Raw genomic sequence first — 24,938 nt, forward strand, 5'->3', positions numbered from 1 at the left:
AGACTTCCATATGTGTGAAAAGGGTTTTAGAGAACATTCTGACCTGATTTAGAGGAGACTTGATGCATCAACAGAAATACCCGTCCACATACCCTTATCTGCCCAAGTTAGATAGATAGATAGATAGATAGATAGATAGATACTTTATTGATCCAGAGGGAAATTCAAGGCATTCAGTAGCAGTATACAGACAAGCAGGACACAAGACAAGAGGTTGCACTCACATACAGACACTTTGAAAGCACTTTGAAAGCAATCCAAGAGACCTGTAGGTGGAGGCCAGTCTCAAAGGGGAGTTTTTCATTGAATTAACTGCAGATGTCTTGACAGTTATTTTGGGTAGGAAGTTGTGGATATCTAAAATGTAAAGCTCCATACACATGAAAAGCAAAAAGGATGTATTGTTGTGTTACAATTAAGAATGTAACTGTTTTTGATAAACTCTTGATGAGCAAACGATTCAATGAAATTATTTAGATTAAAAACAGGCTTTTATTAGCCATAGGACAGGAAGTGGTTAACTTTGTAAAAATAAAAATGGCCTGCCAGACACAGGGCCACCATGCAGAGATACTTCTATTTCCTATAGCATTGCTAAACATTAAAATAGCTGACCTTATATTTATTAGGTTTTCATTTTATTGACCTGTTAAATGATGAGAAGAAACTAGACCTTGACCTTCAGTAGTTAAGTGCAGACTTTAATCAGTACGTCTATCTGACTATAGCCATGTAGTATTCTACTGGTCTACCATTATTGGACTGTTCTAATCCATTAATCGTTCACTGGCACAGATTGTTTCCCAGGTTGGGTTGTAGTAACGCTGGTCAAATTATTAAACTCAACTCTTATGTCCTGTAACATACTCACACAGGTTTCCTGAGGTTGTTAAGGATGTTTCTGTGAGAGCACATCAGGTCTAGACATTGTGATGTAAGCACTGCTTTACTCACAGGTGAGTAACTAAGTCTGACACATGCTATATAGGCTCACACACACCTAGTGTGTGTCACTTAGCACGACACTCTTTTTATTTATCCCCAGGGTGGGTGACTAGCTTTAGCTGCCTCTCTTAATTTTTGTTAAGATTGTATTATCTTAAAACAGCAAGTAGTTCTTCTGATGGTTCTCATAAGTTCTGAGTAGCTTAGCTTCTTGTGCCATTCTTGTGTCTTTGATTTTTTAACATGAAGTGAAGCACCTGTTAAATATATTAACTAAAGATATTTTAACCGACTGAATAAAAATTCTTTGCATTAGTTGATATATGTTTATTTAAAACAGAGAAAAAGAACAATTTGGAGTGCAGTCAATAAATGTTTGGGTAGAGCGTAAAGTAAAAGTACAAAAAACCTCCTTTAAACTGCCACTTATCTATCAGCTTAAACAGTAAAAATAAATACGCACACACACAAAGGCAATGCAGTTAGATTTTGAGTCAGCCTTACTGGGATAAGAGCAGACTGGAGGAAGGCTGTAGTTTTACATGTCAACCTCTGGCATGACTCACCTTCTTGGGAAATTTCCCTTCTGTGACGTCACAATTCAAGGCTGTCGTCAAAAGTCTTCCCATCAAGGAGGAAATGTCCTTTAATAGAACAAGAATATCTCATATCTTTCTGCTATTCTGAGTTCAGTGTTTAAAATGATGTGTGATATCTTGGTGTGTTTCTAGTCTCTTGAAGTTGGTGCTGCAAATTAAACTGCTGCTGAGTTGACACATTTCAGGGTTTGTGACCAATATCAATCAAGATTGTTCATACCTATAAATAATTCAACAAAGAATACAATACAGAGCTGCTTTTTTATGAAGAGAAAATATTTGTTTTATACTCTTACATTTCTGGTCAAATGGATTAAGTAAAACATTTTGACACACTTTTGAATTTGAACTATCCATCTGTTCTTTAAAAAAATCTGAAACTCAATAATAAAGAAACCCTTTTATTGTTAGAGATTATTATATTATCATTATAATAAATCCATTCAGAAGTGACAGCCACCTTCGCTCTGTTCCAGACTAACTTCACTTTATGTACTAACTTGAGAGAACATGTCCTGATCTTTAAGAGTGGAAGGATTGGCAGCTTCGAAATATGCAATTTAATTTGATTGTTAACATGAATTGTAAGAGAGGGTCAATTCCAACGAATAGAGAAGTTTTCTACGCATGCATATTCACAGTGTTGAGTAAGAAGTTTCACAACCTCAAATGTAACACAGAATGTGTGTGTGTGTGTGTGTGTGTGTGTGTGTGTGTGTGTGTGTGTGTGTGTGTGTGTGTGTGTGTGTGTGTGTGTGTGTGTGTGTGTGTGTGTGTGTGTGTGTGTGTGTGTGTGTGTGTGTGTGTGTGTGTGTGTGTGTGTGTGTGTGTGTGTGTGTGTGTGTGTGTGTGTGTGTGTGTGTGTGTGTGTGTGTGTGTGTGTGTAATTGCTCAGAGCACTGGCTGTCACTGCTTTTAGACAGAGCTTGGAACTTGTAGAACTTGCAAACAGATGCATCATCTGCACCTTTTTGCAAGTTCATGATCTGTTGCGGAGGTGGCTCAGGCAGAACTCCTTTTCCTCCTGTGGGTGTTTAAAGATGGCCCTGGGCAGGAAGTGAGAATTGTCCTCATACTCATCTAGAAGAAAAAAATATATGATATATGGTCCATCTGATCCCCTGTTCCTCTAGAGATATGAATTTGTTAAGCTCACAAGTTGTCCAGTATATCCACAGAGCAAAACCTGCTGTCTGCACTCGCAGGCTCCCCGAAACCAGCACTGCTCTCATGGGACATCCTGTAAACGGTCAGGAGAGGAGTTATACTCCAACAGATACTTAGAGTAGTAATTAAACACACAAACACATGCACCCCTTATTACCAGAACAGGAACTCAGAGACAGATAAATTACATGGACATCTCACCCTTTAAAACTTGTGAACTGTGGCATCAGGCACCTTTGATTATCTTGTTTTACAGATAGATGGTGCTGCAACCCAGCAGTTGGTAATCGTACTGTGCTATAGAAGGTTAACAGTATGGTGAAGTGATGTATACTCTTTTAAAATTGAAAAACACAAAAATTAAAATGTACATTTTTAGTAGTAGCAATAAAAACTATTTCAAATTCTACCTGTAAAATATAAAATGTTAAGTGACAGCCAACTAATCTGCCAATCAGTCAATTTTAAAGTACAGCAGCACATCACAACATTTAATTGTATTATAATTGTGAGGTAACACCATCCATCCATCCATCCATCCATTTTCAGCCGCTTATCCAGGGCCGGGTCGTGGGGGCAGCAGTCTAGCAGAGACACCCAGACTTCCCTCACCCCAGACACCTCCAGCTCTTCTGGTGGGACCCCGAGGCGTTCCCAAGCCAGCCGAGAGACATAGTCTCTCCAACGTGTCCTGGGTCTACCCCGAGGCCTCCTCCCAGAGGAACATGCCCGGAACACCTCCCTAGGGAGGCGTCCAGGGGGCATCCGGACCAGATGCCCGAACCACGTCAACTGACTCCTCTCGATGTGAAGGAGTAACGACTCTACTCTGAGCTCCTCCCTGGTGACCGAGCTCCTCACCAGCCACCCTACGGAGGAAGCCCATTTCGGCCGCTTGTATCCGAGATCTCGTTCTTTCGGTCATGACCCAAAGCTCATGACCATAGGTGAGGGTAGGAACGAAGATCGACCAGTAAATCGAGAGCTTCGCAACTTGAGAATATTCCTCATCCCCATGTTTGACAGTATTTAATGGTAAATCATGACTTTTAGCATAGTTTTCTGGTCTTCTGACCACCCAAAGGGTTTTTCACATGGCAGGTCACACTTACACATTCACACCCATTCACATACTGATGCAGGGCTGCTATGTAAAGTGACCATCAGCAATAACCAATTCATTCACAGTCCAGAGGCAGCAGCAAGAGCAACTTGGGGTTAAGTGTCTTGCCCAAGGACACGTTGGACATGTTGCTACAGGAGCTGGGAGACTATTACTGCGTCACAGCCGCCTCAAGACGATAGCAACTACAGAAATAAATCATGCTGGTAGAATCTTTGATGTAAGCTAAAACTATTTCTGATTTCAAATGAAACTCAGACTGCTTTAATTCAACTCAAGCTTCCTTTGCATCAATCCAAAATGGTGGTAGTACATGATCAATGTTAGATACAGTATCTACATCAAACATAGAAGATGTAGGGCACATTGACATAAGCATTGAGAAAATAAAAAGGATTTATTAACAACCACTTAATTTCTGTCTCATAGCAGTGCACAGGGGCTTGTCCAGACTATTTTTAATTGGGGTGGCCCACTTGGGGCATCGACTTATGCAGGGGGGGCATGACTATGACTCTTCTTAGCTAGATTCTTTAGGGGCTCGAGAAAAAAAAAAAAAAGATGTGCAAAGATTTGAAGTAAGTTCCATTAAGTCCATTGCATGTTAGACAGTGTGCATGAGTTTGCATTTCTATGAAAAGAGCAAAGTATTTATTTACAACTGAAAGTACAAGTCCCACCTTTATTAGGTAAATAGCCAATCATAGAAATGGATTTTGGGGTAACACCTGGGGAAAGAACAGAATCACTCTGCTTCTCAAAATCATCCCTTTGTTGAACTCATCAGTGCCCCAATTAATGAAATGTTCGGGAACATTTTTACTGCCATATGACTTGAAAGTCATTCCCATGAAGTCAGTCGATTTTTCCAAGTTTCTATCTTCACTTCAGAATGGAATCACATTGGACCTGACTTGATGGAGAAAACGTGTCAGTGCATACTGTTTGTAACAGGATTGTAGAACAGTGAAATGTTTAGGAAAAGATGGAGCTGAATGCTGGAGAGCCAAGGAGGTGTTTATTAGAGTGGATCATCATTGATTGATTGATTGACTCAGTCCACAGCGACCATCGTCAGTACCCAAAGACATCGCCATCATGCAGTATGGCTGCCTGTTGATCCTCGTCCTTCAGTGAACAACTAGAGAGACAGAAAATTATTTCTAAACATGTTTCCTGTAAGCCACCATGCAGTTAGAGAACTGTTCATGTGGTCCTGAGCTGGCTCTTAAGGCCTGAAACAAGGGAAACAGATGGTTGAACTGAAGGGTGCAAAAGTTTAACACAAAATGTACCAACGGTAGCCACCATTTACACCAGGAGTGAGATGTGTTTGTCAGTGTGAGCTGAGTATGTGCAGTGTGTGAGGTTTGTGGTACAGGGTCAAACTAACAACGTAGACTACAACACAAGCACAGAGTGACGAGAAGCTGCGTCAAGCAAAGGAGGAGGTTGCTCTAAACAGACCCCCAGAAAATTGTGTTACTGGTTACAGAATCCATTCTGAATGTCCAGTTGGCACTTGTGTAAATCCAGAGCATGAAGCTCTGACAGGAAGTGGATCCTGCTTATTTCATCTTCCCATAGATCGTAGGCTAACTGATGGAGATGTATACTGTCATTATTTTGACACAAATGACTCAAAGGGCATGAATTGGCTGCACTTTTAACATCAGATAATCAAGTAGATAATGATCTCGCAGGTCTCAGTTGGAGCTTGGGTGGCTGTGTGGAGATATCACCATGAAGCAATACTACTGAGCACATCCAGCCCCTGTCTCCTGCAGCAGGACACAATCCTGACCATCTTGACTTCTCTCACTGCAGTAGACAACAGGAATCTGGTCTGCTGGTTGATCAGATGACAGCAGCCATCCCAGCACGCTGCCTTATGACTTTCTGCAAACACAATCACCACAGATAGATGAGTGGTCAGTTCTCTGAAGGTATCAATGAGTCAAAGCTTGTGTAGTCAATGTAGCACCTACAGTAAGCACAGGCTGCTCTCAGTCCTCTGTAGACCTCTTCCTCTGACCATGCTGCTCACACTGTATGTGAACTACAATGCAGGATGTGAACTCACCTGCTGACACTATTTGAACCTGACACGCAGCTTTCTTCACAGTAAGCATGCTGAACGTCTGTCCTGCTGTGACTAACAAGTGTGTTTGTCCTTCCTTTGCTTTTTGACATGTGAGGAACAAATTTAAAAAAAAATTGTCTACTTGTCATTGTTGACCCCTCTCCCTGACACACACAGGCTGGTTTAGTGAGCTAACACTTAAGGTAACTCACAATATGATGTTACAGTTACGTTGAACATCTTAGTGTGTCATCATGTCTGTAACATAGACTCTGAGTTTAGTAATCAGTGTTTATTTACTTTGAAAGTTAGCTCTCGGTGAAAAACTCGACTTTGTGTCCTCACTGTTGTTTCGAGGCTTGATTTTCCTTCAGATGGATATCATGTGGCATGTAGAAGCAGATGTATACATGTCCAAGTGGATGGCTCAGCATACGTTGGTCAGTGAATGTGCATTGCTATCAGATAACGGCCTACATTTACACATAAGCATTCACTTATCCGTGCACAGGCCACAAACACAACAACATAGAAATAAACATCTACAAAGATTAAGAGCCTATCCACCCGCCATATGTAGTGCATTTGCTGTTGTTTTTTTGAATGTGTGTTTTTGACTTAAATTTTGTTTCTTAAGTTCTGTTTTCCCTTTTTTAGTGCGTTTCATTGTTTTAAAGAGTGTTTGTGTTTTTGCTTTTGAATGTGGAGCGTTTCTGAATATTTATGTTTGTGGTTTCAGTTACCGAACGTTTGACCACTTCCGGCCATAGTACTCAAGGTTTCCAAGGTTGATTAAGTTTATAAAGAGTAATCAAATAGGTTGAAATGAAAGATAACTTATTACGTATTCTTCATCACTTTGTGATAACAATAGTTATTGCTGACCTAAAAAGGGGGAACTGTGGAATTTAAATCCTGATCCTCCTGCATAGCAATCATCAATTACTCTCACATATTGAATTCAATCAGTACAGGACTTTATATCTTCAAAATAAATACTGAAAAACATCCTTATGAGGGGTCAAATAAATACAGAATGCTAAAGAGGACTTCCTGGTTTGGATGTTCATGAATCAAAATACTGCTCAGCGTTTTTGCTCTCATTGTTTCATTCTTGTTTGACCTTTTATGAAGCTGATGTATTTTCATGTCAAGGCTCTTTTCAGCCACACATTCAGAGCAGTGTATATCCCTACAGCATGCTCACATTCATGAGGAGTAACGTTATCCCGTCACAAGCCATTAAATATGGAAGAATCAGTTTAAATCTGTGAACATAATGTACATTTATATCTCTCCTCCTTTTAGTGTGAACAAAGGACATTCATATTGATTCATTGTGTGTATATTTATTCAGAATCATTCTGGTTATCTGTGATCTGGAAACTCAACAACAGATCCAGGTAAACTAGCTTTGATGAAGGCCTCCCAGGAATGATGGGGGCAGTGCTTCTGTTTTCAGGGGGGTTGATGTATTGTGTTTCAGTGCAATAGGTCGAAGTTGAAATAAAGGATCGATATCCATACCAAAGGTTCATGCATATTTTATTCAAGAGTAAAAAAGTGGATCGTCGCATGGGGCATGCTTACAGTGTTAGTGAGTGGGGAGTCCAAACAGAGAGAGAGAAAGAGAGACAATGTGGCATGGCACAATGTCTATGGCACTGGTCTCCCAGGGGGGTTCACCTCTCCCAAAGAAGCACAACAAGATCAACCAAAGAGCAAAATAACATGAAGAGCAACCAGCAGAGAGAGAGAGAGAGAGAGAGAGAGAGAGAGAGAGCTTAAATATTAAGAATAATGTCCATAATAAATATAATCATAATAACCATAGAATCATAAATATCATCAAAAGAACGAGAGGAATTATCAAGAATTATGATCAGAGAGTACACTTTCCTTTAAATTGTCACGGCAACACACCACCTCTTCTGTTAAAATGTGTCCTGCTGCTTTTTGCTTGGAACAGCGCAAATTCTAACCATGCAATCATGCTTTCGGCTGCCTGAATGCCTGTGCCTCTGTATATAGTATGGTCATTCATCAATGCTAGTTTCATTATTGTTTAGCATTATTCATATTTATCCTTAAAAACAACTTTTGTACATTGACAAATAAGAGCAAGAGGAGCGAATGTGAACTGGACTCTCTGAGTTGAAGAGTACTGTCTTTTTGTACATCATCAGAAGAAACAAAGGTTGCAAAAAAAGGAAACGTGAAAAAAAAACATGAAACAAAATGAATAAAAAAAAATAATATTATGTACATAATAAATAATGAATTTTTCCTCAGTTGATTCATATAAGCCAGAAAAACCAAAAAGAACCAAATGTCCTTACTGAAAACACAGAGCACAAATATAATCTTCACATTATTATCAAAGAACTTAACTCTGCATGCACTGATGCATTAATATAAATGCTTTACAAATACCTTCTCTTCCTCCTCATCCTTGCTGCCATGACAGCTGCCTTAACCAGAAGAGCTCACTTTCTCTCTGATATCATTTCCTTCATTTTAGGCCGTCACTGCTGTACGGTAGCGGCAGCCACACAGGAAGAAAGAAGGATGTAGAAAGAGATTGAATCGAGTATGACTTCACATTTCAACTTGCCCAAGCTCCCTCTCATACATTAAGCATCCTACTTTTAATATACTGCATCTTGCATCATGTGACCATATGCATCAGATGTGCAATAAAACCTCTCTATTTTACCTATGTACACACTCAGGCTGGGAGACACACTTCTCTTCGAATCAAATCTCGGCCCAGTTTCAAGCTTTTCACCGAGAGCTAACCGTCCTGGAACCAGAGGTTTTTGAGGGGAATCCTTGACCTGATTTCAAGTGGAGAATGGGTACAGTGTAGTGCTACAAAAGCAAACAAGTATCTTCTGCTAAGAAGAAGGGGCGGCGAGGGCTCAGATTCGACAGCAGCTGAGATTATCCTCACATCTCCCTTGGCAACAGATAAACCACCATGCCACAGCATACATCAAAAATTTCTTGCTGTTGTCCGGCTGATGGGGAGCTCTGCTTGTGTTTGCAAACAAAAACACATTTTCCATTATAACTGCATGGACATTTACATCTTGAAACATGTGCACAGGCAGGTATATCCACAACCCTATAAAATCAACCAATCACAAGTTTTAGTTTTACTTCCTGTTTTGGGATGCAAACAGTAAAAACAGGCATACATAATACTAAATTCCAAATCATTATCACCAAATCCACCCCACCCACTCGCAAACACATTACCCAGTCCGACACAGCACACCACCAAAACAGCCACGTCATGCTGACAGTCAACCCACTGGTGATTCCCAACACAGTCGGTGAACAGCACGAACATGGGAAGTGTTTTTTTTTTTTGCTTCCTTCCTGTTGTTGTGCAGGAACATTGGAGTTGTGGTTCTATAAATACGGCTTATCAGTTCAGTGAAGAGACTCAGCCTTTGGTGAGAAAGTCCAGGTTCGCTCATGCCTTTACAGAAAGCTGAGGGCAACGGGAGAAGGATAGTTAATTGTGTGTGTGTGTGTGTGTGTGTGTGTGTGTGTGTGTGTAATGTTGTCTTTAGCCTCAGTAAGTGAAATACTGTTTGTGTGTGTTCACGTGTGATGCATATTCATTGTGTATATATGCTTATGTACAGGAACCTATAAATATGGTACCATATCAGAGTTTTAACTGCAGGTATGTGTCTGGGCATCTGGGGTGTATTTCCATCACTGTATATTGCTGTTGCTGTCAGTCCCATTTGGCTCTCCCATGTTCATGCGACCCATAGACAGGCCCACACTGTTGACGGCATCACGTCGTGGAGGCATCCTTTCGTTGATCCGATCCAGACCTTTGGCCTCTTCAAAGCTGCTGATCCGATGCTGCGGGGAGAAGCCTCTAATGGCTGTAGAGACAGGCAGGCACATCCCCCACACACGTGCACACACAGGCATACACAAACATTCATACAAACATGACCACATCGTTAATATTTCAGAAGAGGTTTCGTCGAATCTTGTGCATACAGACCCCTGTGAGACTTGAAGGAAATAATCAGGGTACCATAGGTAAACCTTTTTACTCATTTAAGAAATGAGGAAGTTAACCCATTACCAAATCAATTTGACAGATTAATTTAATGTTCGAATGCATCCATTTGGACACACCAGCAAGGATATTTCAATGCTTTTGACCCTGATTGTTCATCCCTTACAAGAAGGCTGTTCTAGGTTTGTATTTACAAGATTCTCTCAAGTATGTGCACAAAACGCACCTATACACATCAGCTTCTGTTCACCTGTTGTCTGTATACTGGGCTAGGAGGATTTTGTTGCCTTTGGCTCACATTAGAAAAGTGAGTCAATGCGACATAGTCCCTGATCCTAGATCAGTAGTCTGAGGCACCAGGTACAGTTGACTAGCTATTATAGGCCACAGAGTATGAAACACAGCACAGCCACACAGAAGCAAACGTTTACAAGTTCTAAAAATGACATATTGACAGTCCGTTTGTGACTACTGTTCCTGGAAGTTGTTTTTACCTACAACCGATAGGATAAGAACAAAAGTCAGTAGTCAGGTTTTCCATTTCACAGTTTGCTTTTATGACTTAATAAAGTCCAAGCAGGACTTGAGAAACCACTAAATTTGGTGAGATTTCTGTCCTTTTTGTGATCATAAACTTGATACAACATTATCTTTCTCAGTGTATGCAGTTATTCACACGCGCACAACACGTCTTAAATACTCCAATGAAAGAAAACATGAAAGTTGCTTCACTTGTCCCAGGGCTGATAAGAGAAGGGTTATCTGAGTTTGGGTTGAAAATATCGAAAGAATAGTTTAGCATTTTGGGAAATAGGCATACATCTTTGGAGTCATGTGTTCACAGAAATAAATAATCTAGGCTATGCATTAAAAACAGGATATATCCAGTGTCATAAATGCAGTTTCAGCCAGTTCCTTTGAATGTAAGTGTTAAATGATGCTAAAAATACTGATAAAAACAATAGAGAAACTATTAATTGACTAAACTAAGGAAAACCTTTGCAACATGATGAGCTGTGATGCAGCCTCTGCATGGACGGAAGCTCCTGAGACTGATATGGAGGTCTGTCTGCAGAGAAAGCTTTCACTTTTGAACAACAGCTACTGTCGTACTACTTTTACACACATACAGCTACTCACAAATATGTCAATACACAACACAGTGGAATCACACCCAGGTAAAAAACATTTTGCGTTAACAGACCAACAAAACATAAGATACACATAATTTATTTGCTCAAACAAATTATGGACTGTAGTTCAGGTAATCTGAAGAAAGCCCTTAAGGAACAAACACAAAAAGACTACATCTTAAGGAGTAATAACTAACCTGTGTACAGAGAATATGATAACTTAACATAAAAAAACATGACTTCAATCTGTTCAGAAGCAGAGAAGAACCTGGAATACTTGCCCTGGCTTGGGTCAGTCAATTAGACATGATTTGAAAATATCAAACAAAAAAATGTTTCAAATTAGAAAAGCATCCTAAACTTCAGGAACAGAAATTGGGGTAAAATGTTCCAGACGCAAGGTAATCCTGCTTCTTATGTAACATTACAACCATTACAACCATGTCCGGGTCAGGAAAAGGCTCAAGAGTTGTTAAATGACTCAGACTAAGCAGAGAGCTGCCATCAGCTGCCATCATGTGTCTGATATCATAGTTAGGTGTTTTGACCTCATTTTCAAGGCAACGTTTGTAGATACAAGTAGAATTTTCCTGAGCACTCTGCATGAATTACTTTTTATTCAACACAGGTTGTTCTGATGTAGCTTGTGGAGGAACAGATTGATTTCACGTTAATCTTCTTGAGAACTACAGCAAAGACTTTATGAAAAATAGAGAAAGGCTGTAACTCACTACAGACTCTAAGAAGTCTGAGTGACCCTGCCAACCTTTACGCCCACTCCAACCCACACCACTCTTCTTCTTATCTGTGTGTGTGTGTGTGTGTGTGTGTGTCTGTGTGTCTGTGTGTCTGTGTTCATGTATGGCTTTAATATGATGGTGTTTTATTTTTGTTTCCAAAAGAGAAAGAAACAAAGAATTAAGTGAATGTTTTAATGTGGTGATTGCAGCGTGCATTAGTCTTTGGATTTGTTGGTAGAACTGATGTGGTTATAAAGCTCAGTGCATCATGGGTTAAAAAAAAAATCTATGACTTTATGAGCATGGGTGGCTGAGAGCGCAGCCATGCCAAATACACACACACTGAGTGAAATGATTGTGATTTTACCTTCATCGTCCTTAACTGTCTCGATGGCTTCAATGGCCTCAATGGTAGCTGAAGGATGGGCAAAGAGAAGTAAAGAAGAGAGAGAAGGAAGGACAAGAAGAGAAAGAGGAGATGACAGACTCCAAAAGAGGAGTGAAGTACAAAGAGAGGAGGAAAATAAGAAGAAAGCAGTGAAGGCTGAAACATGCTCGTGTGCAGTTGCTTGTAAAAGTCTGGGCTTAAGGATGCCAAATGTGCTGACTGTTGAAGAAGCAGAAAGGAGGCTGGTCCCAACAAGGAAACAAGAATTTGGCCTCCAAGCAGATGAGCAACAAATTTGCAGTGAAAGTATCAAAAGGGTCATAATGGTAGCTCACAGGCTTTGATGAATATGTAAACCTGCAACACTGTGACTGAAGTCCAGCTCTAGTTGAACTCGTCTTTGTCCCCCAACATCCTGCCTCTCAAGTGAACACTATGAAAATGTCCTTATTTTACATCATTTATAAAAGACAATCCATTCAAACTTATACAATAACCTATGAGTGGTAACACGGGATGCTACACTTAGAGACATGTTTCAGGCTTAAGTTATGTAATGGCCCTCAGAGCAGCACTTTGGGGCCGTGACAGGTACACTGGGCTCCTAGCATAGCAGTAGCATTAGCTCACAAACACCTCAGACTTAGTGTGTTCTCTTACAATGGCCTTTAATCTCTTTCTCTCTCTCTCTCTCTCTCACACACACACACACACACATAAAACCAGCAGGCTGTTAGTATCCTCAGCACCATTAAGGAAAGGTGGTCAGTGAGGCAGAGGGATGAAAAGAGAACAGCAGTAGAGGAGAGAAAAAACCTGCATGTTCTTGTGTATGTTTATTTCAGTGTTTATATGTGTTCAGGATTATGGTTAAGAGTATATATATATTTGTGTGTGTGTGTGTGTGTGTGTGTGCGTGCGTGCGTGTGTGAGTGAAACACTCACCGCTCTGCAAGGTCTGTTTACCCCCAGACAGCACTCCGCTTGGCAGCATTCCCGTTGGGGTCAGTCCCTTCAGGGTCAACACATTCTCACTCTCCTCCCTAAGGGAAAAACATGTGCATTAAAAGATAGAACAGGGGATAAATACACACGTTCCCTGACTACCTGTACATGTTTGCTGATTAAATAATGAATTCTTAAACTCCTGATAAAACTACATTTTTACTTTTTTAAGATTTATTTGGGGTCTTTTTGGGCCTTCACAGCAGAGATAGGTCAGTGGATAGAGTCGGAAACCAATGAGAGAACAAGCAGGGAATGACATGCAGGAAAGGAGCCACAGGGCAGACTCAAACCCGGGACTCTCGCTTGGAGGACTATAGCCTCCGCACGTGGGGCGCATTCAGTGGGGTGCATTCACCAACCACTGAACAACCAGCAGCACCTCCTTATTTGTTACTTAGAAGAAAATAAATGATTATTTGGTATTTTACAAACTAGTGTTGATTTCATTAGGTAATTTGATAGTAGTCGCAATTCTTAATGACAATATATTTTATAAAGAATAACAAATCAAAACAATAGGTTGCAAAAAAGCTTTCTTTATTTGCGTCCACTCAATTTAAGGTGCAGAAATGTAAAATGAGGGTGCAACACAACCTTTGGCACCCAGGTCTGTACAAAGATACAACAGCATAGAATGAAGATCAGTCATGCTCCTTAATGCTATGAAACAATTACATATCAAATATGCTGCTTTGCCTGAGCACACTCCATGTGAAAGCGGTGGACTGGCAGTCTGGTCTTGGTATTGACTCTGTCCTGGCTTGTCTCGTCTCTGTCTCAACTTATCAAGGTTTTGAACACAAAACCACTCCATACAAAAAAACTATATGTACAGGCAAAACTCAACCCACCGTAAAACAGAGAACATTTTAGCCATCTTTCCAATGGCTCGAATCTTGTTCTTGATCACCTCTTTCCTTGCTGCTGCTGCACTCGCTGTAAACGAGCCAAACACAAACTATGAGTATACTTCTGTTATGATCTTTAAAAAAAAAAAAACAGTTTTTGTTTATATCCACAAAAAGTGACACACCATAACCAGATCAGTGTTGAGTTTTTTTTATTTTTTATTTACCGTCGTAGATCTCCTCTCCATCGTTTGTGAGTTCATCGTCAGAACAGATACTGAGGACGTTGACCAGCATCTCAGTCACTGCATGGGAAAACAGACACACACACACACACACACAGACACACACACACACACACACACACACACACACACACACACACACACACACACACACACACACATATTTGTTTTGGGTTCCTTTTTCTCCTTTTTATCACATGAAGTCCAATTGAGATTAAAACGATTTTAACATAGACACCTCAAGTCCAGGTAAAACTTTACTGAATACATTCCCTGGTAAAACAGGGAGTTAAGATGGTTGCTATGCACAATGGAACAATTATGTAGTGAACACACATATTCAGTCAGTCCCTTGCCTCATTAACACACTTGGCTGTGACAGCAAGTATTTTATTAGATTGTTTAAATCAAAGTTTAAGCATTTAGTATCAGATCAACAGATTCAGTCAGCACAGACATAATAGCAGATAGCAGAGTTCACCACTAATGCATTTGTCCCTCATCAATGGAAGTTGCTATTCCACTTTAAATAAGACCTGTGCCTTCAAATTAAAGTGCAAAGGAACTTGTGTATAAACTTTAAATTATTCTATGAGTCCTCTGCTGCCTAACACAAAACCTGAGTTTATGAAGAGCATTTTATCTTGAAGTAGTGAGAGAACTCCTTTAATTAAAGAAAAGAACTGAAGATAAACTGTCCCAATAATGTTTAATTTTAATGCACTGCGGGTGGAAATGTAAACAAATATAGGTGAGTGTATTTCATACCCTTTTCTCCCACAAAAGGCAACGACCATGTGAAGACATCCATGAAGTTAGGCAGCCAGTAGGGATGAGGAGAGCAGTTAAACTGGCGGATGTTCATCACATTGTTCTCATACTTAAGCACCGCGGCTGAACACACACACGCACACACACACACACACACACACACACACACACACACACACACACACACATTAATTATTAAACTTTTCTGTCCATATATGTTTTTTTTTATAATTTATGTATTAATGCTATTTCACTTTATTTTACTAGGAATACTCCCACTGAGATAGAAAAATAATAACTTATGAAGGCCTCCTGGATTTAACAGCAGCAAACAGGACAACCACATGTAAAATCATTTATTAACCTGTATTTGTGAATGTATGCGTTTGTTTGTGTGTATTTATGCATTTTTGCAGACCTTTGTTGTTGTAGACATCCAGGTAGTTTGGAGCAGAGAAGATTGTGATGAGCGAGGGAAAACCTGTCGTCTGACTCTTCCTATACATGCGATACCTAAAGGAAAGACAGACAAAATAAAAAAATAAAATCTCAAAAATAATTAAATACATAAAACATATATCGCGAATGACTTATGAAGGTGTGCAACAGAGATCTTGAACCCAGACAGCAGCTGTTATTAAGTAAAGGCAGTCGTGCGTTTAAAAATCCAAATAAGGACCAAATGTGTGAGGGAAGAATAAAGTGGAAATGCAAAGATGCCACCAAGCTGGAAACTGAAAGCCTACTGTGTTGCATTTAAGAATCCAGAAATGTTTTAATGATTTTAAAGCCCGGACTTAGTGACTCAGACACAAAAACTCAAGTCTGGTTCCAATCAGACCATACAGATTCACCACCTAAAATGTGACTTCAATGAACAAAAGCAACAGGACATGTGTTATGTGTTGTCATGAACAAAGCACAAAATCAGCCTTCACTCGCCCAGTGTCTTGTTAAACATCATACCTTATCAGTGATAAAGAGTTTTGCAGTTTAAGAACAAACTAATGTAATGTAGGTGTCAGCTTACAGCCTTTCTCTCTGATATTCTCTGTAGGCACAGCCCGTGTATCATCACATTCACTTTGGCTCCTCTGTTTCAACTACAATGGGTCTGAAAGCCCAAACAGACTGGATGGTCCATATCAATGCGAAGATCTAAATAAACAGACCAAAACTGATTTGTATTTCAGAGGACAAAAAAAATACTAATTTCTAAATTATGACTTCCTGTCTGGATCTCTCTGGAAATTGCCTCCATTTTAAAATATATGCACATGGAGACTGACATTGTTGGGAACGTTTATTGTTTAAATCTATTTATTGATTTAGAGTATTACAACAACTAATGCACTGAAGAGACCAATGATATACACTTAATGTGGTGGCAAATAAAAAAAGTGCCTTAGAGTAAAGTGCATTATGAGTGGATACATGTGAATCTACTTGGCAATAAAAAACTATTCTGGTGGTTATTTTTCTCATTAAATCTTTAATTACATCTACATTTTTTAAGATGATATTTTTGGGCTTGTTATGTATTAATGGAGAGATGTGACAGTGGATAGAGTCAGAATCAGAAAGAGAGAGAGAGTGGGGAGTGACAAGTAGGAAAGGAGGATGCACACTAAACGCCACACTATCAGCGCCCTGTTTTTATAACTTTTTGTTCTCAGATGTATAATCCTTCATTCCTCTCCCTTGTGCAATGCATTGTTGGAGAACACATTTTCAATTCTTGTGACTTCATTATGTTTAGTTTAGTTTTTAATGTTATGAATTCCTTCTAATTGGGCACTGTAAACTTAACAAAAAGTATGAGCTACAAAAATAGTTATTTATTTATAGCAGCCCTTGTGCACTTGCCCGAAGTTACATGGGTCATGACACAGACGACTCACAGGAGCATGGTGGACAAAGTATTCCGATTGCTTTCACCAAGTTGTGCAAACAGGATCAGGAGGGAATAGTAATGCCTTAATTGCTGCATCATATTTAGAGTATTTTCACTGTGGAAACAGATATCAGCAATGGATTTGTGAGTCAGACAATTGTGGCTTGTTCCTACTCTCAACTTTAGATTACTATTGTATGGCTCTTTGCCTTGCCAATCGTTTCTGGGAGGTGAGGTAGTTAAACTGAATTACCTTCAAACCGCCTGTCCTCTCAGTGGGCCTCAATAAATAATAAATGTGTAGATATGTTCTTAATCTGCTCATAAAATAAGCGCAGACTCAAAATTACCCTCACATTCATAACACGTTCGCACTGGCCAATTTTGTTCCCTTCACCTTGCGATTGTTAGTGAATCAGTACCGTTTTAATTTGACAGGTGCGTGCCCTGAAATCAGTATTCTTCCCCACCCCTAGCTCTCGATTTCAGGAAATCTGATTGGTGCATCACGATGAGAGCGGTGATGTGCACACAAGTACAAGTTGCGAATCCTTTATGTACCCTGTATGCCCTTGAATAGACTCCAAGTAATCATGTGGTTTTGGCTAAAGATGCTCAATTTCATGGCTTTATGGTTGAGGGGTGATTGACGATTTAATGAAAGTGAAACTGTTACATTTTAACATGCACATTGGGCTTTTTTGTAAACTAAGTTTTTAAATTTAAGATTCAACATTTTCAGTCAAATAAGGATGAAAAGGCGACAACTTCATGGTTATTTAACACGCTTATTCAATGCATTATATATTCACAGTTGTAAGTTGTTTTTTAAGGCTTTTTTTAACTGAATGTAGTTTTAATATGTTGTGCATAAAGTTTAAAGGACATGTTTTTACATGTTCTGAAATTAAAGATTAACAACAAATTCAAGTAAGAACTGATGAATCCTAGATTTGTGCTGTGTAACCCCTTTAATGTGACAATTACCTGACAAATGTCAATGTCAGCTTTATTTATATAGCACATTTAAAACAGCAAGTGGCCAACCAAAGTGCTTTACCCCCCCCCCCCCCCACCCCCCCACCCACCCCCCCACCCCACCCCAAACAGCAAAAACAAACATAAAACTTATACACTGCCAAAAGCCAAGGTAAACAGATGTGTTTTTAGCTGTGTTTTAAAAGTTGAAAGGCTGTTCGCAGTGCGCACAGTCAAGGGTATGGAGTTTCACAGAGTGGGAGCTGCAACTGCGAACGCTCTATCTCCCCTAGACAAAGACAAATAAGAGCTCAGATGTTGAAATGTCGAGCTAAAGCGTTTCATTAAATGGTGCTCTCTTTTAGTTGAGAGAAACACTGAGCACAACAGTATAACTTACCCAGCATCCTGTGCTTCATGCGCTCTTATGACTGACAGCAGGTTGTTGGTCTGTAGGAACTCGCACACTGCTGGGTAACTGAAAAAGGAAAGCCATTGAAAGAGTGATTAGTATATCTTAGGCTTGGCAATGGATCAAATAACACTAAAATAAACCATTAAAAAACACTTCATAGAAAACTACTTTACATCAAGACTTCTTCTGTCAACCAAAGAGCCGAAGGAAGCAGACATGATGTCCAGCAGTGGAAGATCAGTGGCCCTCTTTTTCTAATGTCGGACTCAAACCAGCAGGGGGCATAAGTGAACACAACACAGACATGAGCTATATGTCCTCCTCAGCACACAGCAGTCTGTCATTGATGCTGTGTGTCTGTGCAAAGAAAATCCCTCTGTTTTCTACAGACAACGGGCCATAACATCTCCTCTGTGCGAGCAACTCAGCCAAGTCTGCTTTGAAAACACTGGCTACTTGTCCTAAAACTCCTCCATTTTTACTGTTTCCATCTTTCATCTTCCACCACATAGCTATTGCCATCCTCCTCCCATGTTGCTCATCCTCTTTCTCTCACTGTATCTTAATATCACTCCATATCTGGCAGGAGTAGCCAGTCGTCATAGCAACAGAACTGTGCAGTCTCCCTGGGGATTGTGGGATATCGTTTCATGCTGAAACATAGCTGTGTGTATCTATTTGTGAATGTGCCTTGTTTATGTGTTTCCTAGTACACTGAATGTGTGTGTGTGTGTGTGTGTGTGTGTGTGTGTGTGTGTGTGTGTGTGTGTGTGTGTGTGTGTGTGTGTGTGTGTGTGTGTGTGTGTGTGTGAACTTACTACTCGCTCTTGAACAAATCCCAATGATTGTAACTGGATCCTGAATGTAGTATAATCATCAATCTATAAAAAATCTTTTCCGCTTACTCCTCTATCCCAGCCTCCCAGTCCAATAGCCCAAAGTCCACCTAACATTCAATTTATTCCTGAATCTTTGGAACACCAGGTGTACAAATGGAGCTCAGATCAAATCACACAAGCCCACAACACAACACTGACAGAACTAGATCGGCCCCATTTACAATTCTATATGTTTCAACTGCCAATTTCAAAAAATATTCTCCCTCATTATTGAACACAAATTGTGTTTTTTGTGCATATCAGGCAAGATGATATCTCTGAGCATCATAAGCAGAGTAATAAAGACATAGTGAACAGCCCTTCTTCACTCACATGCAACTTGATTTTCTTCTAAAGTAAAATATCAGCACTCATATGTAATAGTTGTTTTTGCACAGTCAGCAGCTTAAAACCTGTGAATGGTAGTCCACCCCCCATACCTGTAGAAATAGGAGCAACCTCTGACTGTGTTGTGACCAAAGTACTCCTGAGTCTTCTCATTGCCAAAGTCTTCCAGGGGGTCAGCCCATAGCAGGTCACACATGGGCCCAAATGCTGGGGGCTCCTTAAACCGGTCCAACTAGGACAGGCAATGAAAACAGACACACAAAAACACAACAGTATATAAGATTACCAAAACAGTCTCACATTATTTATACTGTATAGGCATCAAGAAACCCAAAAACCTGAGACACACAACATTTTAAAAATCATGTGCACTGTACACAAACTCATTTACTAATATCTAGCCCACACTTTGTCAATAAGCAGAGAAACTAAAACAAAAACATAACACACACACACTGTCAGATCAGAGCATCTCCATGGCAACCCTTACCACAGAGGAGGGAGAGGATGTCACACCAGCAGATTCACCATGGAAACAGTGCCATTAGATGAGGAAGTGTGTGTATCCTCATGTCGTGTGTTCATGAGTGTTGCTTTGTGTTCTGTTTTATTGTGAACTGTAAACATGGACCAAGTAAGGATTTTCTCATACTGGTATTCTGCATTCACTGGCTTATCCTAGATTCTCTTCATTTACAGAACATGATGGTGTTAAAAATGAAGGGTAAGGTTTTCTTTATTTATATTTTTTTCAGTTCTATAACAAGTTGGATTAATTTGACATTTTTTCCATAAAAAATATAACTGTGATATGTTGTCGAGATGTCATAAGCTTCAGGTTTAGTTTTGTGTGGTTGTTTATTTCAGTGTTCAGATTTCATTTCCTCAGCACACTGTTTTAGTATTTGACATCCAGTCTCGCTGACTTTGATGCACGTTCCCACTAAGTCTGTGAGGGCTCAGGGCTGTCCCACTGTCCAATCGTCAAGCGCTTTAGAGAACGCTCTCTGACTTTTCCAGCCCTTCATGCACCCTGTGTCATGAGTGTTATATTTTAGACTATATTCCAGAGTTTTGTTTCTTATTCATCAGTTGCTTAGCTGTCTTTCTTGATGTGTCTTCCCTGGTGTTGCTTGTTTCTTTAAATTAATGTTTCCCAGTGTTGATTGTTCAGTCTTTTTAGTGTTTCCTGTTTTATTGTTTAATTTCTTCCTTGTGTCCCTTTGTCCTAGTTAGATTCTTCAGTTCTGTGTGTCTTCAGTGTTTCATGATTTAGTTTTTAGGTGTCCATAGTGTTTCTGGTCTTGTGTTCATTCCTGCATTCATGTGTTTTCCTCACTACTGCTTGCCCTGATTGTCTCACCTGTGTCATTAGTTTCAACTGTGTCTGATTAACACGTGTCTATTTAGTCTCTTTTTTTCCTTCCCTTTTGTGTCAGTTCTTTGTCATTTGTGGTGTCCTATGTGGCACCTGTGGTATTTTCCTCTGGTATGTTGTATGTTCCTGGTTGATTCCTCGTGGATCCCTGTGTTTTATGATGTCTTTGGACTACGTTTTAAAGTTGTAAGTTTTTGATTTTGCCTTTTCCTGTGAATAGATCTTTTATTACTGCGATTGTGTCCTCCTCCTCACCCGCTCATGAAACCCTGTGGGCAAATCTGCAGAGTTTGTGTGAAATAATTACCCATAGTTCATAGCACTGTGACAAGAAACATATCTTTCTCAGGGGAAGCCCCCAATGGTCAAAAAGAAAAGTCAGAAAACACCATAAACAGAAAAAAAAAAAAAAATGAGACGGTAAACAAACAGGAAGGAGAAATATAATCTATGGTCTATACAGTCTCCTGAATGAAAAGTACATTTTGAAAATAAAGCAAATTCAGAACTCTACTGCAAGTCTGTTATCAACAAAATGAGAAACAGAAAGCGTTTCAGTCCTGATATATACAGTATATAATATGCTGTTCATTGTGAGCCGGGTTTGCCCGTTATTTCTGTCTCTTAAAAGGAACTTTGTTCTTGCCTTGTAACTTTGCTAAATGTTACTAAGTTCATGATGGATTAATGTCAGGTGTTTTGTGATAAAGCAAAGCATATGGTCTTTTATAAAGTGTGATTTGCTAACATTTGTTATGAATTTGCGCTTTACAAATAAAGACAGATTGATTCCTTTTTTTCACTGTTATACCAAAAATAACATTTACATTTTACTTCTTTATTTATTTCACTCAACAGGTACACATTTTTGAGAGGGTCCAACTTGGTCTCATTTTGATAACACATACTGTGTATTACTTTAATTGGCAGTATTTTTTTACAACAATGTAAGTGTGTGTGTGTGTGCCTCTTATTGTACCTTCTTTATGTCGTCGAGCGTGTGTATCTCCGGTGAGAGCCCCCCATGCACACACAGGAACTGCTGGTTCATCAGGGCTGCCAGTGGTAAGCAATCGAAAGCGTCCATACAGGAATCATATACCTGCTCTGAGTACTTGATCTTACCTGGAAATGGTTGGTAGGGAGGAAGAGACATTTCAATTAACTGGGTGTGTTTGAACAGCCTGAAAATGTAATATCTATTCCTTTAACTGAAGTGTTAAATGTCACACGCAAACCCACAGTGGCATGAGGGCAGGAAACAAAGAAAGATGACACTTTAACATGGATAGATTTGAACAATTCAGTCAAAGGCTTTACAAGTATTCTACAGTTCTTCTCAAACACATTTATTTTCACCTGGCAGTATTTATTTATTTAGTTTATACATCTATCTCTGCAGCATTATTCACAGAGAAGAACTGAACATTGCTGAAAAAAATGTCCAATATGACACGACACAGCATCTTACTACATTCGACCTATGCATACAAAAACTGTTTCCAGAGGACAAAACTTGGCACACATTAAACCAGGAAGCAGCATAGAGAATGCACTGTATTGCATTAATTAGCATAATTATTGTGTGTCTTATGTTAGCTATCTTATCTGGACCCATGGTTTGTTGTTAAGCTGTGATTGATTCTATGACTGAAATTGCATGTAAGCATCATTAAAGTACATTTCACAGCATGGTGTTATAATACATCTACACCAATGTGTTGAGTGATGTGAGCAAAACTAGTCTCTAAATTTCCATCCAGCCCTTGACCCAAAATGAGTTTGACACCCCTAGTCTACACAGTTGGTTTGTAGGGGCCCATAGCGCCATGTGGTATGCGGTATATTATCGGCATGGATGCTACCTGGCTAACTTTAGCCTGGGTCTGTTGAACATGGCGATGCTGTATAGGTTGCAGTGGCAACTAAGGCCCATGCTGATTTTGTACTTTTGTCAGTCGGGTATATGGGCATAATCTTGTTAATCTGAATGCTCCTCTTCTTTAGTAGAACACAAGAAGAATCATTTGTTTATTTCAAATAAATGGTGGAAGAAAGATGGGTGGAAGCAGACAGGAGAAGAAGAGGAAGAAGAAGGAGGAGTGAGGGAAGATGAAGTGTCAGGATAGAAGACACAGCCACTCATCAAAACTAGTATCATGAGCTACCAGTCACCAGTCAAAGAGAAATTATGTGCGGATGACAGAAAAGGTGAGTTTGTCAGCCACTCCATCTGACTGGTGGAGAGTAAGAGCCCATTGTTTACGGACACTTAAACATTTATGGGGACAGTCTTGCACATGCATGCAGTCATAGTACATGCACTTGTACACACTTGTGATACACACACAACTACACATCTCACACACAGCAGATGGTAATTGAGGGCGACCACTATTCACCAAAAGCACCAGGGGAAATTAGCTTCCTTGTCCCTTGGCCAATCAGACACAGAGGAGTAGGTCCCTGAGCCAATCATTTGGACCAAATGAAACTGGTGCTAATCACCCACTCTCGGACAGGACACGAGTAGAGTCAGGGAGTCAGAGAGTGGGGGAGGGAGGGAGGAAATATGAAGAGGAAGATGGAGAGAGATTAAATGGAGGAAGAAAGAGTGCAGTAGCGATGGTGAGAGTCTAGGAATAGAGTAGGGTACAACCAAGGTTATAAGTAACAATCGATATTTACTCACATTAATATAACTGAATAACTTTTCACTTGAACTTTTTTGAGTTTTTTAAATCCATAAATGTACTCAGTATTCTATGGGGGTATATTGTACTCATATACAGTACATTTAAAAAAAGTTCAAAGTAAAAACAACAACTAAAAGGGCAAAAATATGTTTCAAGGTTTCACACAACTATTTGAAACTAACCAGTTGAATGGCCGATAAGCGCAATTGTGGACAGCATGTATTGTTAATAAAATTAAAACATGTAGCTTACAAAGAAAACACTCCCGTACACGTGTGCCCATGAAGACAATAACTAATGAGACCAATATTATTTTTAGGCGGTAAACATGTTCATTTCTGCTGGAAATTCTTTTTTTTGAATGGGGTGTGTTTGTAACTTCAGCCTCAAGCGGACACTCGACAAACTGCAGGATTTCACACTTTCGTCAAATCACATCAAATCACATTTTCTGAAGCATTTCATAACATTTCAAGTCTTTTTTTGCCACTGTCCTAACTTTTAAACACATTTGTTGTTGTTCTGTTTTGATTTTATTGTCAGTGTTTTCGCCACCCTCTCCACTGTCTTTCTCCAGCAGCGAAGTGTGTGGCAGGGGGTGTGGCTGGCTTCTCCCAAAGCAGCAGATGAGGCACACCTGTCTCCGCTCAGTTCATCAACCTGGCGATAAAAGCCTGCTCTTCACACCGCTGCTCTGTCAGGTAATTCTGTCTTATTCAGTAGCACTCTCCATATTCTCCATTTTTAAGTTACTAACCAAGTAACTTGGCTGTTTTTATAGCTTCATTTTAGTCTTACCTGTACTTCTTCATTTGTCCAGCTTTCATGTGTTCCTCACTGCTCTGCTTCTCTCTGTGTCCCTCTGAATACCTGACATTTTTTTCTCTGAGCTCTCAAGCTCTCGACAAGGAACAAAAACAGCCTTTCAGTGGTGGTACTGGCTGGTCTTGATTTCAATTGGAGTCTGCCCTGTCTAAGGCCAAGATAAGATTGAGTAGAAATACTTTCAATTCCGACCTTCAAAAAGTTGTCCTGAGACCTGTCTCGAGACCAAGACCGATTGCAAGTACTACAACACTAAGCAGTAATAACGTTACAGCATTTGAGCTTTCTACCATGAGCCTGATGTCAAAGTAAAATGGCTTCCAATTCAACGTGGTTAATTTTGGGCCTAATGGTAATTGCGTCTGTTAAGAGTCAGCCACAAGTGGCCATTTGACACTTGAAGTTTAAAGCTTGGTTTTCAACAT

At 39.8% G+C, this 24,938-nt stretch overlaps 1 protein-coding gene across 3 annotated transcripts in view; it reads right to left on the bottom strand.

The window, feature by feature from the left end:
• Positions 1-7,443: 7,443 nt before the first annotated feature.
• The window catches only part of ppp3cb (protein phosphatase 3, catalytic subunit, beta isozyme), a 38,330-nt gene continuing 20,835 nt past the window's right edge, over positions 7,444-24,938 (bottom strand). For 2 of the 3 annotated variants that reach the window (XM_079352391.1, XM_079352393.1), the window contains exons 5-14: positions 21,972-22,117; positions 19,707-19,846; positions 18,374-18,451; positions 15,520-15,614; positions 15,099-15,224; positions 14,313-14,390; positions 14,089-14,173; positions 13,175-13,272; positions 12,209-12,256; positions 7,444-9,825 (exon numbers count right to left, since the gene is read on the bottom strand). In XM_079352391.1, coding sequence (XP_079208517.1) covers positions 9,647-9,825; positions 12,209-12,256; positions 13,175-13,272; positions 14,089-14,173; positions 14,313-14,390; positions 15,099-15,224; positions 15,520-15,614; positions 18,374-18,451; positions 19,707-19,846; positions 21,972-22,117 — 1,073 coding nt within the window. In that variant the 3' untranslated portion in view covers positions 7,444-9,646. The remainder of the gene's footprint in view (positions 9,826-12,208; positions 12,257-13,174; positions 13,273-14,088; positions 14,174-14,312; positions 14,391-15,098; positions 15,225-15,519; positions 15,615-18,373; positions 18,452-19,706; positions 19,847-21,971; positions 22,118-24,938) is intronic. The other variant, XM_079352392.1, reaches the window with a different exon arrangement.

The sequence above is a fragment of the Symphodus melops genome (genome assembly GCF_947650265.1).
Source record: "Symphodus melops genome assembly, chromosome: 9".
In the NCBI taxonomy this organism is placed as follows: Eukaryota; Metazoa; Chordata; class Actinopteri; order Labriformes; family Labridae; genus Symphodus; species Symphodus melops.